Below are 16,116 nucleotides of genomic sequence, written 5' to 3'. Positions count from 1 at the left end.
ATAACAATATGATTAGTGTCGCAATTAAATGCACTATATTATTTCTTCTTTATTTGTGTTTTTTTTTTTTTTTTTTGTTTTCCCACGAAAGTGGAGTTGCCCTTTAAGAATGCTCTGTCTTCCTCTGATTTTTTTCATTTGTACCACTGTGTACAATGAAAGCTTAGTCCTTTACAGCCCCACCCAAAAATCTCTTCATTAGATCCCCAATGTGACGAACCCAAGTCCTCGGTAAACCATATACTGTTCAGCAACCATTGCCCTATCTGTCCTTCTAATATTTGAGTCCCCTACCCACCAGTATTTGTCCTTGCCTGTAAGGGGTAATTGTTCCCCTGGCATCTAGGGAAGGTAGTCTGCTCCAACATTGCTATTCCTGAGTTGATATGCCCAGCATCACACAACTTAGAATATTTGTCGTATCAACTCAGGACTACCCTCTATAACAATTTTCCCTCTACCCTGCCTTCGAACTGTAACCCAGCAGTCTACATCTGGTTCCTTCACCTACATATCACCACCCTACTCTCTACTGGCCCCAGCCAGCACTTTAAGGGTTGGGTCCACACTCTGATCCAGGTTGCTAATGCTTCACATTGTTACCAGCTTATTCTCCAGATCCAGGATCTGGGCTTCAAAAACAATCTGCTCACATCTCACACAGCAGTATTCACCCTTGAACGATTGTTAAAGGAATGTATTCATCGAGCAAGATTGTGACACATCGCATCACCACTCCTGTAGGACATGTTACCCACTAGCGTGATGGGGATAATCAAATGTTTATACAGTATTTTGATAGGCTTTCATTTTGTTTAAATTTTATTTTGAATATATATGTTTCCCCTAAATGTTTAAGTATCTCACACTCCTCGCTCCTTTTGGTACTCACGGTGCCCCTCAGTCAAACCCAGTGACCCCTACTTTTCTTAGAGTGACCTCCTTAGTACTCACAGTACCTCTGAACTTACAGTGCTGTCTTATACTAGCAATACCTCGGTACTCTTAGTGCCCCTCAGTACCCATAGTAGATCAGATTTCAGAATGGTCTGGAGTTGTGGGCGGGGTGCCCCAGAGTTTTGCCCTGAGACCAATTCTGTTTACTTGTTCATAAATGAGATAGAGGTTGGAATAAATAGTTCAGTCTGTGTTTGCTGATGATACAAAACTAAGCCAGGAAATAACTTCACAACAAGATAGCAACTTTACAAGAAGACCTCGTTAAAATAGAGGGATAGGCAGCTATATGGCAGATGATGTTTTACCGTAAAAAAATGTAAAGTAATGCACTTGGGAACTAAAAATATGCATACACGTTAAGGGGAAATATCTGGGGGAATCAAGGATGGAATAGGAGCTGGGGGTCCTAGCAGATTAGACTCCGCAATAACATGCAAGGCTAGCAGACTATTAGCATGCATTAAAAAGGGTATTTACTCAAGAGATAAAACTATAATTCTACCACTTTACAAAACCCTGGTTCAACCACATCTTGAGAATGCTGACCAGTTATGGTCACCAGTCCTCAGGAAGAGTGTCTTTTGAACTGAAGTGAGCCCAGAGAAGGACAGCAAAGGTAATATAGGGGCATGGAGGACCTCAGTTAAGACAAACAACTACAAAATTAAATGTATTCTCCCTGGAGAAGTGATGCTTTAGAGGGGATATGAAACTGACATACAAATCATTGAATTGTGACTCTAGTATTGGGAGAAAGCTTTTTAATCCTAGGTCGGTAAAAAAAAAAAAAAAAAGAGAGCTGCTGCTACGCAATGGAGTTGGACAAGAAAAAGGTCTTACATTGTGTAACTCCCTTCCACAGTTGGTGTCAGCAAAGAGTGTAGATAAGTTTAAAAAAACTTTTAGATGTGTTTCTTAGTGAATACAATGTACAGGGATATGGGAAAACTGTTTATACACACACACACACACACACACACACACACACACACACACACTTAGGTTGAACTGGGTGGACCGGTGGCTTTATTCATCCTTACCAACTATAGAACTCTTACTGCTGTGATCTGTGATTTCAAAGCTAATAATATTAGCACCACCCCTTAGGCAGGTCATACATGGTGCAAACCCGTGGTTTCAGGAAAGCAATTCACACGATTCCCCCATCAACACAGACTGTGCTGACAGCAGAATCCCTCCTGCCGAGCAATTGTCTTCTCCTGGCGAGAAGATAGTGATTGTCGTTAGCAGCTATAGCAGCCGCAAGAAATAACCGCAGAAGCATTCAGAAGGCTGGTTTTACCCAAGTTGATCAATCGATCAACTTGGTATATTCAGCCTGCCTATTAATGGTTTAAATCTCGTCCGGTTCCTGCTGCACCGGCCGAGATTCTAACAGTGTATGGCTGGCCTTAGTACAAGCTTTCTCACACAGACTTGTATTACATAGAAGGGGATGGGGCAGATGTAATTAGGCTTCCAAAATAATGACAGCTGTGGGTAATGCACACTGATGACAACTGATCTGTATATTAATATTTAGAGTAATTTGCCAAAACACCATAGGCTTCAGCTTCTATAAGGATATTGTGTATGTCTATTTTTAAAAAGCATTTGCAAAGCTTTTACCAATCTTTGAGCAGCCATCCTAAAGCAACCGTCATATGCAGTCCAGGGATGTTAAACTCAGATTATAGTGGCAAAGCTCTCTGCCAATTTCACTCTTATTGGCTGAATTTCTATCAGTGTTTTGGAAGATTTTCTATCAATCAGCGGTTGCAGCTGCTGATCAATGAGTTCTGACAGCAGTGGGTACCACTGTCAGAATACAGTGTCCATACAGGAGGACTCCTCCAGCCACCTGGTTTGTGTGGATGGAGGAATGTTGTTAGTTTTTTGGTTTAGCCCCAACGACCAGCTTTTGCCTCCCACCCCCAACCCATAACTCTTCTTTTATATCAATTGTGTTTATTGTGCTAGGGTCCTTTTTAAAAAGTCAGTGTTTCTGATTTGCTTACTTGTACCGGGTCATTGCCTCAGAAAGTGCGTAAGCCATTAAATCAGCATGGCAGCCTTCATATTCTCTCAGTACATGTTTCTTTTAAATGAGCTATTGAAAGTACCCAGTGGAGTGGGGACCTTCTCCCCTTTCTTTTACAATTTAGTGCTCAGTGTCTGTGCGGGCAATCGATAGACCCAAAAACTTATATTGGGATGGGAGAGGGGGTCTGTAGTCTTTAGCAATAGCCCTGTGTAAGCTCTAAGATTGTCACTATGCTGTTTAAGGCAAATTATCTATCACTTTGAGCTGTGTTGTAGGAGCACAACCAGGATTAAAATGAAGTACTGTCATATAGGAACTGCCTATGAACCTCTATTCATCTTCATGATGAATGGAGGTTACCGCTGGGTTCATCTCCTGTCAATGCTGGTCTGCAGATCAGTAGACCAATGCTGACATGTGGTGTGCCCTGCGGTAACCTCCCTTCATCATAAAGATGAACAAAGGTCATTATGGTGATAAGATCTACTATTTAGCAAAAGAGACATTACTTGCTCTCTAGATTATCAAGATAGATGGAACATTTAGGTTTGATAATTTTGGGTTTATAAAAAACCACACACAATTCTGTTCTATCAAACAAACAACAAAACAACTGTTTTACATAAGGACAACTTTAAACCCTGGATTTTTTAAATACCCAATCTCATAAATGGCAATTTTTTTTTTTTTATTATTTATATATATATATATATATATATATATATATATATATATATATATATATATATATATATATATATATATATATATATATATATATATATATTTTTTTTTTTTTTTCAGGCAATATTTGATTTTAATGACTGCCCGTTTGCTCCAACAATTACAAAGTGATTAAACTCCCTTGTGTCCACCTAAAATTAGACCTCAGTTGTTAACGGAACTGACATTTAAATTGCCCTAAACCTGTTAGCGTATTTTAAAGTAGCACAAGGGTAAAATGTTTTAGCACATTGTTGAATAATACTTTAAATTTACTTTTTAAATTGCACTTCCTCCTGAAAGCAGAGCTGGGATTACTTAATTCTCTGTAATGGAATCTGTCCAGTCAAACACAGCTAGTCACAGGCTCCCCTTGGTGGCTTTGCATGTTTGGGTTCATTGCAACACAGTAGGAACAGTATTATCTGGGGTAATATGTGAAGATTCCTTCTGTTTTTCTCTGTAGCAATGCCAGTTTTCCATTTGTCTAAGCAGATAACCAGCCAGTCTGACAGTTTTATTTTTTAAATGCATTCCCCATATTGTAGATGTTAACCAGATGTCTTTTTAAGTCCTGCATTTTTGTTCCCACTTTTGCCAGTGAAAGTTATTTTTGTTAGATGAAAGAGATGTTTCCTTAAATGAAACAGACACATCCGATGCTTGGAATGCTCTTTTTGTGGTGTGATCAGTGTGCTTTGTGTTTATTATTACAGCAGAAGTTTGAAGCTATATTGCAAATTATTTATGTTCAGTTCTTAGTTTTATGATGCCAAGGAGAAACACAAGCTAAAACTGATCTCATCAATAGGTTTGCATTAATCTGATATGTTATCATAAACATTTATTTTAGTGATCATTCTTATCAAAACTGACTGTTAAATGGGGGGGGGGTACCTATACATTATACAAAAAATTCCTTCTGCTGGCTATTTTGAATTCTAGTTACTCAGAAAAGTTATAATGATTTTTAATGTCAAATGTTCAAAAATCTTCTGTTCTGTTTATGTTGTAGGTGTATTATGGATGTGGTGCTGTCATGAACCCTACGGGTAGAGACCTCATAATGTCTCCAGGTTTCCCTAACAACTACCTTCCTAGCTCTCATTGTTTGTGGCAGATTTTCGTGCCTGCTGGCTCCAGCATAGAGATGGAAACTCTGGACTTTGATATATATGAGAGTACAAGTGACAGTAATCCAGCTACCAGCTTTTCATCTTCTGACTTTAGCTACCATTTAGCTCACAAAAAAGCTATGGAAAAAACTACTTTGCCAAATGATCTAGAAGTGGTTTCATCAGAACAGTCAGATTACCCGTATGAGGCCAGTAACAATGTTATTACTCCAGAGAGATGGGATGAGACGAAAAGTAGCATAAAGTCCATATTGAAATCTCCGGTTTTGACCAGCAAGCAAAATACTTTGAGTGAAGGGCCAGGTACATCACAAACAGGGCTGCTTTCTACAGTTACACAGAATTATGATGGGCCTTCTCAAAACTACAACAAACCTATGAATCTTCTGGCCTCCTTCACCTCTAGAGTAACAACAAATGTCTTTCAGCAGGTGAGTGAAGATGCAACATCCTCATCTATAAACGTTGGAACTGACCCCTTCACTACTTTGCCTCCAGTGCTGGAAGTTTGCCCGCTGGATGTCCTCTACATCACCGACCTTGTCACGTACTCCTCACGCTTTTGTGGATCAGATTCTCCCCTAAACAAAAATCTGACCTTTGGGTCTCCTGTTGAAATGATTGAGGTGGTTTTGGAGCTAATTACAACCACTAACCGTGGCAGAGGTTTTGCCCTTCTTTTCACTTACCATAACCAGTCACTGGTGACTGCGCTGGGTGTTCAGGAGAGCCGTGCAAGGGAAAATATTGTGCTACTAGCTGTGGTTGCTGCTGCAATTTCATTTATTTTCATCTTGGTGCTGGTGCTTTGCTTGTCTTATAGGTAAGATTCTATTTTTAATTTTGAGAAAATGACCCACTATGTTGCAATTTATTGATGTGATATGTTGCAACCCCTATTCCAAAAAGGTGGGATGCTGTGTAAAGTCTACATAAAAACAGAATGCACTGATTTGCAAATCTCAAACCCATATTTTATTCACAATAAAAAAACAGAAAACATGTCCAATGTTTAAACTGAGAAAATATAAAATTTTAAGAAAAAAAAAAGATAATTTTTAAACTGATGGCAGCAACGCATCTGAAAGAAATTGGGACAGGGCAACAAAAAGCTGGCAAGGTAAGTGGCACGAGCAAGGAAGAGCTGAAAGAACATTTTTCAACTAATTAGGTTTATTGGAAAAAGGTCATTAACCTGATTGGGCCAAAAAAGGGCATCTTAGAGAGTCAGGGTTTCTCAGAATAAAGATGGGCAGAAGTGCACAAATCTGTGAAAAGCTGTGTCTAAAAATTGTTGAACAATTTCAGAATGATGTCCCTCAATGTGAAATTGCAGACTCTAACTATAGCATCATCTACAGTACATAATCTCAAAATATTACAAGAATCTGGAGACATTTCTGTGCGCAAAAGACAAGGCCAAAATGCAATATTGAATGACCTTGATCTTTTGGCACAGCGCATTCAGTGAAGTGAGATTTACAGTTTGTTCATTTAAATGTACTGATATGGCACTGGATCACACCAAAAGTAGTGCATGCACTACTTTTAAAAATGCACTGCAACCAGATCGCATGGTATTTCAGTGCCATGCGATCCGGTGAAGGCAAACACACTGGGGGTGTCATTTATGCATACATTGGCATTGGATTGCATAACTGGTGCGTTTTGAATGAGTGCATAGAACACAGGTTTCCCGCACCGCCTTCTGGTGTGAACGGGTCCTGAAAACTGGTATCAATGATTGAAATTAATTACATTGGGGAAAAAAACTAAATAATGTATTGCATAAAAACACTATTATGTTTTTATGTTTTCACCAAAAATAACTCTTTTATACTTCTGCATTTTCCATCATATGCTCTGTTTGAATTGTCCAGATTTGTAACAGATTTTGTTTTAACTACATGTAAAATATAATATTCATTGAAAGACATACTGGGTAATTATACATTTAATTAGGTTTTGTTCAGCATGAGTCATTTTTGTGCTGCTTTGAATGCTACAAGGAAGGCCGTCATGTGTAAACAGAGTGTTGCCTTTCCATGGATTGCATAATTCATGCTGCTTGTTATTTAATTTTACAAAAAAATGTAGTTTTGAACTCCAGACAAATATTCACTGAAACCAGACGTTCTCTCTTGCTAGAGGAAATGACATAACATTGTAAAGTTAAGCAAAAATTTGATTATGGAAAAAAGTATACCTGTCATGAAAGAAATATACACATAGGCTGCCATCCCTGACCTCATTTTGAAAATGCTAGTTGCCTGGCAACATCTAGCTTCAGTATTTGAGTCACAGACCTGAAACACACATGCAACAAATGAAAGTCTCACCAATTCTTTTTCTATACTTGTTCTGAGTCAGGGACCAGCAGTACTGAAGCCAAAGTGTCAGTGCAGCAGCCAACTAGCTAGCATTTAGGGTTCAGAAATTGTGGCCTACATATTTCTATTCTTACCAGGTTTCTTTTAATGTACACTATCTGTTTTTTGACTACTACAGGTACTATGATGTTGTGTGTTTGTTTTTTGTTTTTTTTTTCCCATTTAGCCCAGGGGTAGGTAACCTTTTTGAGAGGTGGAGATCTACCTGAACAACATCGAAGAGATCAAAGATCACCAGGGTGCTGTGCGTTTTTCTTTTAACCACCTCCCACCCGGCCACTGCACATAAATGGCCAGGTGGTCCTTTCCTCGTTCTGAGTGGACGTTCAGGAACATCCCTCAGAATGAGTGCCTGCAGTGCGGCGACGTGCTGCGGCTCGATCCTGTGATCATTATGATCACAGAATCCAGCTGAGCAGAGATCAGGATATGGGCACTGTGATTGGCCGTCACAATGTAAACCGAGACGCGTGTCCTCTGTGACAGTTCTCTCTGCCGAGCTTAGTGAGAGCTCCGTGCGGGATTGGGGGGGGAGGGGGAATCTGTAGATCTGTGACAGCTCTCTGTATGAGGATGATTTTACACAGAGAGCTGTTACAGATCACCCCACAAAGTGCACCAAGCACCACTGATACCCCTGTCCCCATACACATGTCTGTCCCCATAAAACATCTGTCTGTCCCCCATCACTGCCAACACCAAATAAACACTGATTTGGGTTATTTTTACCAAAGCAATATAGCAGCATAATTTTTGGTCAACATTTATCAAGAGAAATTACTTATTTGCAAAATTTTATTACAAAAACTAAGAAAAATGCATTCTTTTGGGAATTTTTCTGTATTTGTTTATTTGTAGCGTAAAAAAAATAAAAACCCCAGCGGTGATTACATACCACTAAAAGAAAGTGTTGACGTGGATATGAAATTAACTAGCAAGCCCCCAATAAGAAATAAAATAGACCTTAAGAAAACGTAGAAAGATTTAATAAAACGAATATCAAAGGGTGCGGTGCAGGGGGGGTCAGGAGGGTATGGTGCGGGGGGGGGGGTCAGGAGGGTATGGTGCAGGAGAGGCAGGAAGACATGGTGCAGGTGATCAGGAGGGTCTGGTGCAGGAGGTTACAGTGTGATGAGAGCCTACCTTAGTTTGACTGATAGGTAGAACTGGCCCTTAATCCACATGTCAATTGGAAAGAAAGTGCTGCTGAGTGCAGAGAAAGAGAAAGAAGGGAGCGATGATCTTCACATCGCTCGGAGCACTCCACTATCTGTAACTTTGCAGGAACGTGGTGGGGCGGAAATCTGAGGGCCAAACTAAACATAGAGTAAGAGCTCAGGCGTGTTTGGCAAGAGCCCGAATCTACCCGAGCTATTCCGGAGGCAGCGCCCGCTCCTTTGCAAACGTGCGGCTGCGGGGCGTAGGCTGCCTTTGCAGCCTAGGTTAGGCTGACCCTGTGCTTGCGCCGTTCGGCACCTCTGGGGGAAAAGCAGTCAGTCAGCAAGGCAGAGATCTATTCACGATCTACTGGTCACCTACCAGCAGTCGACCAGTCGATCGCGATCGAGGGGTTGCTGACCCAGGATTTAGCCGAACTCTATGGACGATATATTATGCATACTTGCCGCAATGTAAACATGCATATGTGATGCCTGATCGGTCTCTTCTATAGAAGCTGTAAATCACTTTAGTAGCCCAAGTGATGTCCTTCTGCATAATAACCACAGGAAGGGGTTGCTGGCTCCCTTAGCACTGCCGCCATTTTTCTCAATCTCTGATTGGATGAGGTGAAGAGGAATTTAGGTCAATGAAAATTGTAGCGGCAGGAATCACTTTGTGTGCATCCAGCAGCTATCATTGCAGGCTGTGCAGAGCGCCTGCGAGTAGCTGTGGCCACTGGCATCCTGTCATTATAGTAGTTGGGGCCAGCACCTAGCCACTCAGCCCCAGCAGGCATCTCTGATTCCAGATGCTACAAATCACACCGGCCTAAATCGCCAGTGTGTATGTAAACAATATTTTCCTTTTCACAGTGTTATTTTAACTAGAAAAAAATATATGTCTGGTCTAAACCTGTGTGCTTATCTCTTTAACATTATGTGTTCCTTTTAATAGAGTTCAAATTATTTTGTTTCAGCAGCTTGTTGTTTGTTTGTTATGTTTTTTGTTTTTTGTTATTTGTTTTTTTTTATGTTTTTATGTGTTTTATGTTTTCATCGAAAATAAATTTTCGATGAAAACATACATGACAGAGATGTTAATAACCAAACATCAAAGCAATAGACCTATATCCTGAAAAATCTAATCAGGTCTGTCCAATAAAGCGATCGATATACATCAACCCAATAATCTAATAACTATCCCACTTCCGTCATGAGCTTAAAGGAAATAGAAGGCAAAACCCTGAATCAGAAATCATAAAATAATATAACCCACAGGAAAAGTCCCCATGGGTTTAAAAAACTGCCAAATAATTTTCCCCCCATTCCCAAAAAAATAAAATAAAAATGTATAACCTCTTTGTCTCTAAGGAGTTAAAAAGGGATAGATAAAACAGATATTACTAAAGAACTGATCTGAATTAAAGGCCATGGTACACTAATTCCATCAGTTAATAGGGCTTACATCAGTGAGGGTCCTTCCCTCCTCTGTATTGGGAGAGAAATTCCATGGAGACCAAGACTTCGTATATAGTATCTCTCGTTTCTGCCAGGCTGTCCACATCAGATCTTCCATCCTACTCGGCTCCTCCACTCTCCTGAGCCACAACCCCACTGAAGGAGGTTGTGTCTGTTTCCAGGTAAGGGGAATACAAGATTTGGCCACGTTCAAAAGATGAAGAAGGATAGATTTCTTATAAATTTTTAGAGGGATTTTGGAGACGTGCAACAAGAAGGCCTGATCTTCAGGGACCTCATAGTCACAACATTTTTGGGTGATCTTCCGGACCTTTTTCCACAAATTCTCTATTTTGGAACAGGACTAAAAGATGTAGTAACGTCCCACATCCCCCCTGACAATGCCAGCAGAAGTCAGAGGTGTTCAGAAAGCATCTATGTAGAAAAGACAGGGTCCTGTACCATTGAGAAAAAATCTTAAAATTTGTTTCCTGCAAATTGAGGATTTTAATATAAGATCTTTTATATTGGTGCATTGCCCCCCCAAAAAGGTTCTACCCAAATCCGATTCCCACTTTCGCAGAAAGGGTAACTGGTAGTCCTCCAGAGGTGTGATCAACAAGCCATACATCTTCGAAAGCGCATGGGTCTCGCTCAGTACAGTATTATTCAAATGGAAACAGTCTACAGTCAAAAACACCAGCTGTAGGTGGAGTATGTAAGAAATGTCTTAGTTGTGCAGCTTGCCAGAATTCTAGTTGGTAAGTACCAGCAGTAGATGTCAACATCTGTAGTGTGGGCCAGGACCCTGATGTCGCAAAGTGAGAGGCCTGGTTCAGCCCTAAATCCAACAACATTCTAAAAGTTCTATTCTGCAAACCTGGAGTAAATTGCGGGTTTCCCAAAATAGGGAACAATGGGGACTTCACAGAGGATAATCTAGCATTAGAAAAAAGCCAAAAGCACAAGCACATCGTAGGTCCAATAAGTGGGTGTGCCTTAAGAGAGGGCGATTGTTAAAACACCAAGGGGCCCTATGTAGCAACACACTGCTCTGTGCCTGCTCTAAGTTTGGCCAGATTTTAAAATCCCCATGCCGACACCATTCGATCAACTGACCCAAATGAGCCGCCTGGTGGTATTTATAAATATCAGGGACAGACAACCCACCATAGTGCTTAGGGAGGGTCAACAAAGTCTTCCTAATCCTTGGATGTTTATACACCGAAAAAAATCCAGTGAAAAGTGCATGAGCCTGTTTAAAGTAATGCATGGGTATGGCGATGGGTAAAGCCCGGAATAGGTATAGGAACTTTGGTAAACATTTTGATATTACACTGCCCGAACCAGGAATGAAGCCCCCCTATGCCACATATCCAAAAGGGTGCATACTTTATGTAAAAGTGGAGGGAAATTAAGACCAAAGATACATGAAAGATCTGCGGGAATAAAAGTGCCCAGATATTTCAAGGCCTGATCTGTCCATTTAAATTTAAAGCTGAGTTTCAGCATCCTCAGCAGAGTATTAGGAGCCGCCACCCCCAAAGCCTCCGACTTGGAGAGATTGATCTTAAAATAAGATAGAGAGCCATATAGCTCCAATTCACAAAATAGGTTAGGAAAGGTTAATACTGGATTAATCAGAGAAAAGAGCAAATCATCGGCATAAGCCAAAACCTTATACGGAATTCCTTCAACCATCAGCCCCTGAACATCAGGATTTTAAATGGACCCTACAGAGGAAAGGCTCCAAAAAGAGTGCAAAAAGGAGGGGTGACAAATGGCACCCCTGCCTAGTCCCATTGGTGACCATAAAGGAGGGGGACACAACACCATTTACCTTAACCTGCTCCACCAGTGAGGTATAAATAGTTGAGATCAATGGAAACATCTACCATCTGTAGCCTCTAGAGGTACTCCAAAGGTTGGATGTTTCTCTGGATAATCTGTTGTAGCTAAGGCTGCAGAAGAGGCTTCTGTCTTCAATGGGGCACAGCAGGGGTCTCCTGCAGGACTTTTAAGTGTTTGCAGAAGATATTTAACTTTTTAACAACAATATTGACCTCTGTCTATGTGTGTGTACTGACATATTGCATAGATATAATACATTTATGTAATGTCTCCTACTGCATGTTAGCACTTGGTTTAGTCTGGTGCTGCAGCTAGTTACACTATAAGCCATTGCCAGCATATGTGTTGTACTCATGTACTTCTGATGTCAATCCCATGCCACAGTGTTAACCATCTAGGTAATGTTTTCTACAGCTTGGTAACAGAGTTCTGCAGCCAATTAGTGTTTTAACACTAGGACCGACAGGCCTTGGGTGATTCTTGTGCTCTTTTGGTGTTATCCATCCTAGATCACAGTTTTAGACCTCTGCATGACTTCCTTGTAGTGAATGTGTCCTCTATTTAGAACATATAGAGAATGTCATGGGCTTGCTCTGCAGCACTAGTGTAATGCTAGAACCATTAACATTACATCTTTTTACATGTGCTGGGGTCATCTATCTTGTACCAGAATGGTTCCCTCTTCAGAGCTTCCTTGCACATTACAAATTCAACCTTTTTAAGGCATTTATAGAATGGAATGTCTTTGCTTCACTTAGTGTGGAGTGTGTTTTGCAACCCTAAGTCTGCAGGTCATGCGTTGTACTTATTCATTTTGGGGTGGTGTTTATCCTGTATTAAAATGTTATACCTCTTCCATGGCCTCATGTGTAGAGGATACAATAGTTTATATTGCTGCATTTATGTAGTGTGTGTCATTGTGCCACAAGAAATGTTGGTACAGGGGTATAACCATATTTTGCATGGGCAGTGCAGTGGCTTGGTGGTTGGTGCTTCTACCTGGTGGCCCAGGGGTTTATCGGCTCAGATGCAACCATGCCATCAGAGGCCTGCATGTTTTCCAAGTATGCAAGTGGTGCTAAAAGCCATGGCTGGCAAAGGCAGAACATAGGGGCAGCAACTTGGTTGCTTACCTTCTGCCATTTCACATAAGGCTCTGACAAACACAGCCAACAGCAGCGCCTTCTCATCTTCAGCAATGATTGCAATAAGTGAGGTGATTGCAGGGGAAAATAAATATGCGCATGTGCAATTAGGCGTGCATGCGCTCCAATTAGCAGAAAGAGGGGTGCATTTGGAGGCTTGTTCTAGTGGATTTTTGGCATCCCATAATCAGTAAAGTACAGTAGTCAGGTCGACATTTTAGGCAATCCCCCCCTACTTCTTAGTCTTTTTTTTCAGGTGGCAGTGGGTGCACCGTAGCTTTGGGTATCAGCATTGCTTGGAATGTCAGCGCTGTCTCCATATAACAAAGCTGGTGTGTGTGTGTATAACATGTTGTTCGTGGAAATTAACATGGGTCCCTGAAGGGATGATGTATGTCTCAAGGCAGGAGCTTTGTCACATTTCATATATAAGGATGTAGATGGAGGGGGAGTCACTAGACGTATGCCTTTGTAGCAGATCCTTATGTTTATATTCTATATAGGATGGTGGTTTTTATATCTCCACCAAAGTTGGGGCTAGTCTCTATTGAGAATTTAAGAGAACTGGGCCCACCATATCTATGAAAATGATGGTACTTCCAGGGGGGGGTAAAGGTCTTTGGACTTTTAATGACCCTCCCTAATATAGTAAGTTCTTGCTAATCCTCTGATGAGCTGGAAGACGACTGGGGAAAACCGGAGTTAGACTTAACGGTAACTCTGTTTCCAGGAGTCTTCCAAGACAGCCAGGTTCCTGCCCTTATGTTAATGGTTGTTATGTTTGTATATGCTTTAAGGTTTTGTCCTTCGGGTTCTTGTTTAAAACTGACCAGTTCAGCAGAGGGACTGCCTTTTAAAGTGTATTGGTGATGTGTTTCCTGTTGGAGGAGGGGCTTCTCTCATGGGCTGTCCTGGAAACAGAGTTACCGGTAAGTCTAACTCTGGTTTTAAGACCATAACCAAATAGGTAACTCCTCCCTCCGTAAAAACAGAAAAATAATTATTTAATTCCACAAGAACATAACCCAGGACAACCAACTCTATCCCTAAGGGGAAAAAAAATTAAACACCCCACAAAATTATGCATCTATCCCCCAAACCCAACAGAAGGGGAAAAAATAACTAAAATTCTTCACACTCATCTTGGTGTATAGTTATGCAATTGTGAAATTATATTTCCCCCTTCCCTCCTTTTTCTTTCCCCTCTAAATTCGTGCATTCTTTTATATAAAATAGTGTTCTACAATAGTCTGTATAATACTTTGTAAAAAATAAAAATACATTTTTTTAAAATTCTCAACGTGGAGGAGGGAGAGACAAGGAAAAAAAAGAAGAAATCATATATATGTTGTATATCATTTTCTTCCCCTCCTATATTTTTGTTTTTCCATATGTGAAGTAGAAATCTACAATATTCCCCAAAAAAATAAAAACATCAATTCATAATTCCTTTGTGTTCCCTATTCCAGAGAAAAACTTGTCCTTAAATAGTGCAATATAAGTTACTAGTGAAATTAAGTGAGATTGACTCATATTCCCCCCTCTAATCCACACTCTCCCATTAATACAACAGCCCTCCCAATAAAAAAAAAACAAAAAAACAAAAAAAACACCCCACCACCCCCATACAAACAGGCTGAAATATGTCCCCTAACTTTAATTCAAAGGGTGTGTTTATTGAATAATTATCAAAGACCCCTTACTCTCTAGCATACATCATACACTCAACTCCATTCAAGAAAACAACCCAGTCTCTCAACCCACCCCCCGTTTCCTCTATTCAGTCTCTCCATATCCACCTTACATCATTCATAAACAATGTTGCCCCAGTCTCTCTCCCCGCATTTCCCACATTTCACTCATCATGTTATAATATCTCTATATAATCAACAATCACACCTCACCACCACAAAACCCAACACTCCGCACGTATACTCTGAAGGGATCCAACAAGTGTACGCATCCTTGGGTGTCTATGCAAGGAATAAAAATTGAGGCGCATAGCCCTCCAATCATAAATAATATAGGTTGGTTAATGGTCAATCTTTGGTCGTCTGAGGGCCTAAGTACTCTACAAAGTGTCTCACCTATCCCAGAACGGGTAACCCTTCGGAAACCACTGAGAAATCAGTAACTCAGCGAGAGTACCAAAAATATCATGTTACACACATGAAGGAAATACAACCCTGTACATTAATGCATCCAAGTTCAACATATCTAAATAAGAAAAGTTCTAAAATATACATATAAGGCATCTCGATCCATATGGATAACAAAAACCCCTGTAAGACTGCAAACCAACAAGCAGTTAAGACTCCCGCGGTCCATCTGGAGTAGTAGCTCTAGGCTGCTGATGGGACCTAGTTTCACGTATAGATGGACCCGTCTGTGGGAGCATCTGTCATCCTGTGTGGCCTGTCATCCTCAGAAGTAACTGAAGACAGTTCTGGACCCGGGAGTGGTTTAATATTCAAGAAAGAGAAAAGATCTGGTAGATCAGTCTGTGATCGAAGCATGAATGAAGAGGAACCCTTCCAGATCATGACTGAAATGGGGAACCTCCATCGGTAAGTATGGCCTGTCTGACGTACCCTGTCCAATACTGGACGGAGAAAAACTCTGCTCTGTATTGTGGCTCTAGTGACATCTGGCAATATTTTAACTTGCGCTCCATCAAAATCAAAATCCACTATACCTGCATCCCAAGCTTTCCGAAGTATAGCCTCCTTGTGTGTGTAATGATGGAGGTGACAAATCGCTTCTTGGGACGGTTTGGGTCTGAGGGTTTGGGGCCCAACGCTCTATGAACCCTATCAAGTTCCATATTGGCAGGTGCAGTACAATCTAAGACCCTTTGAAAAATATCCAGTCCTGTATTCCAGAGATTCTCCTGGTCCGTGGCTTCAGGGAGACCACGGTGGCTTCGGTCCTCTAAATCCTCCATCTGTAGTTGCAGGGCGATAATTGTATCCTTCTAGGTGACCTCATTCCTCTCTAAGGCCATCACTCGCTGCTCCAGAGCGGTAACTGCAGTCTCATTGATTGTTAAACAATCCGACAGTGCCTGCACCTCCATCTGGAACCTCAATGTCCACTCTAAAGGGTAGAGCTTGTCTTAAAGTCCTTAAATCCTCCTCCATAGATCGAGATGGTAAGGAGCCACCATGCATAGGCAAAAATGGCCCATCTAGCGCTGCTCTTCGCAATCCATCTGGATAGGTGTCTAATCTGACCAGGGAGTCCAGTAAC

At 40.9% G+C, this 16,116-nt stretch overlaps 1 protein-coding gene across 1 annotated transcript in view; it reads left to right on the top strand.

Moving 5' to 3' along the window:
* LOC141140905 (uncharacterized) overlaps positions 1-16,116 on the top strand; it is a 104,885-nt gene that overhangs the window by 27,156 nt on the left and 61,613 nt on the right. Inside the window, exon 2 of the mRNA XM_073628451.1 lies at positions 4,743-5,686. Coding sequence (XP_073484552.1) covers positions 4,743-5,686 — 944 coding nt within the window. The remainder of the gene's footprint in view (positions 1-4,742; positions 5,687-16,116) is intronic.

Source organism: Aquarana catesbeiana, linkage group LG01, assembly GCF_042186555.1.
Source record: "Aquarana catesbeiana isolate 2022-GZ linkage group LG01, ASM4218655v1, whole genome shotgun sequence".
NCBI lineage: Eukaryota > Metazoa > Chordata > Amphibia > Anura > Ranidae > Aquarana > Aquarana catesbeiana.
Note: the sequence above shows the minus strand (reverse complement) of the source record. Positions and strands in the feature narration are given on the sequence as shown.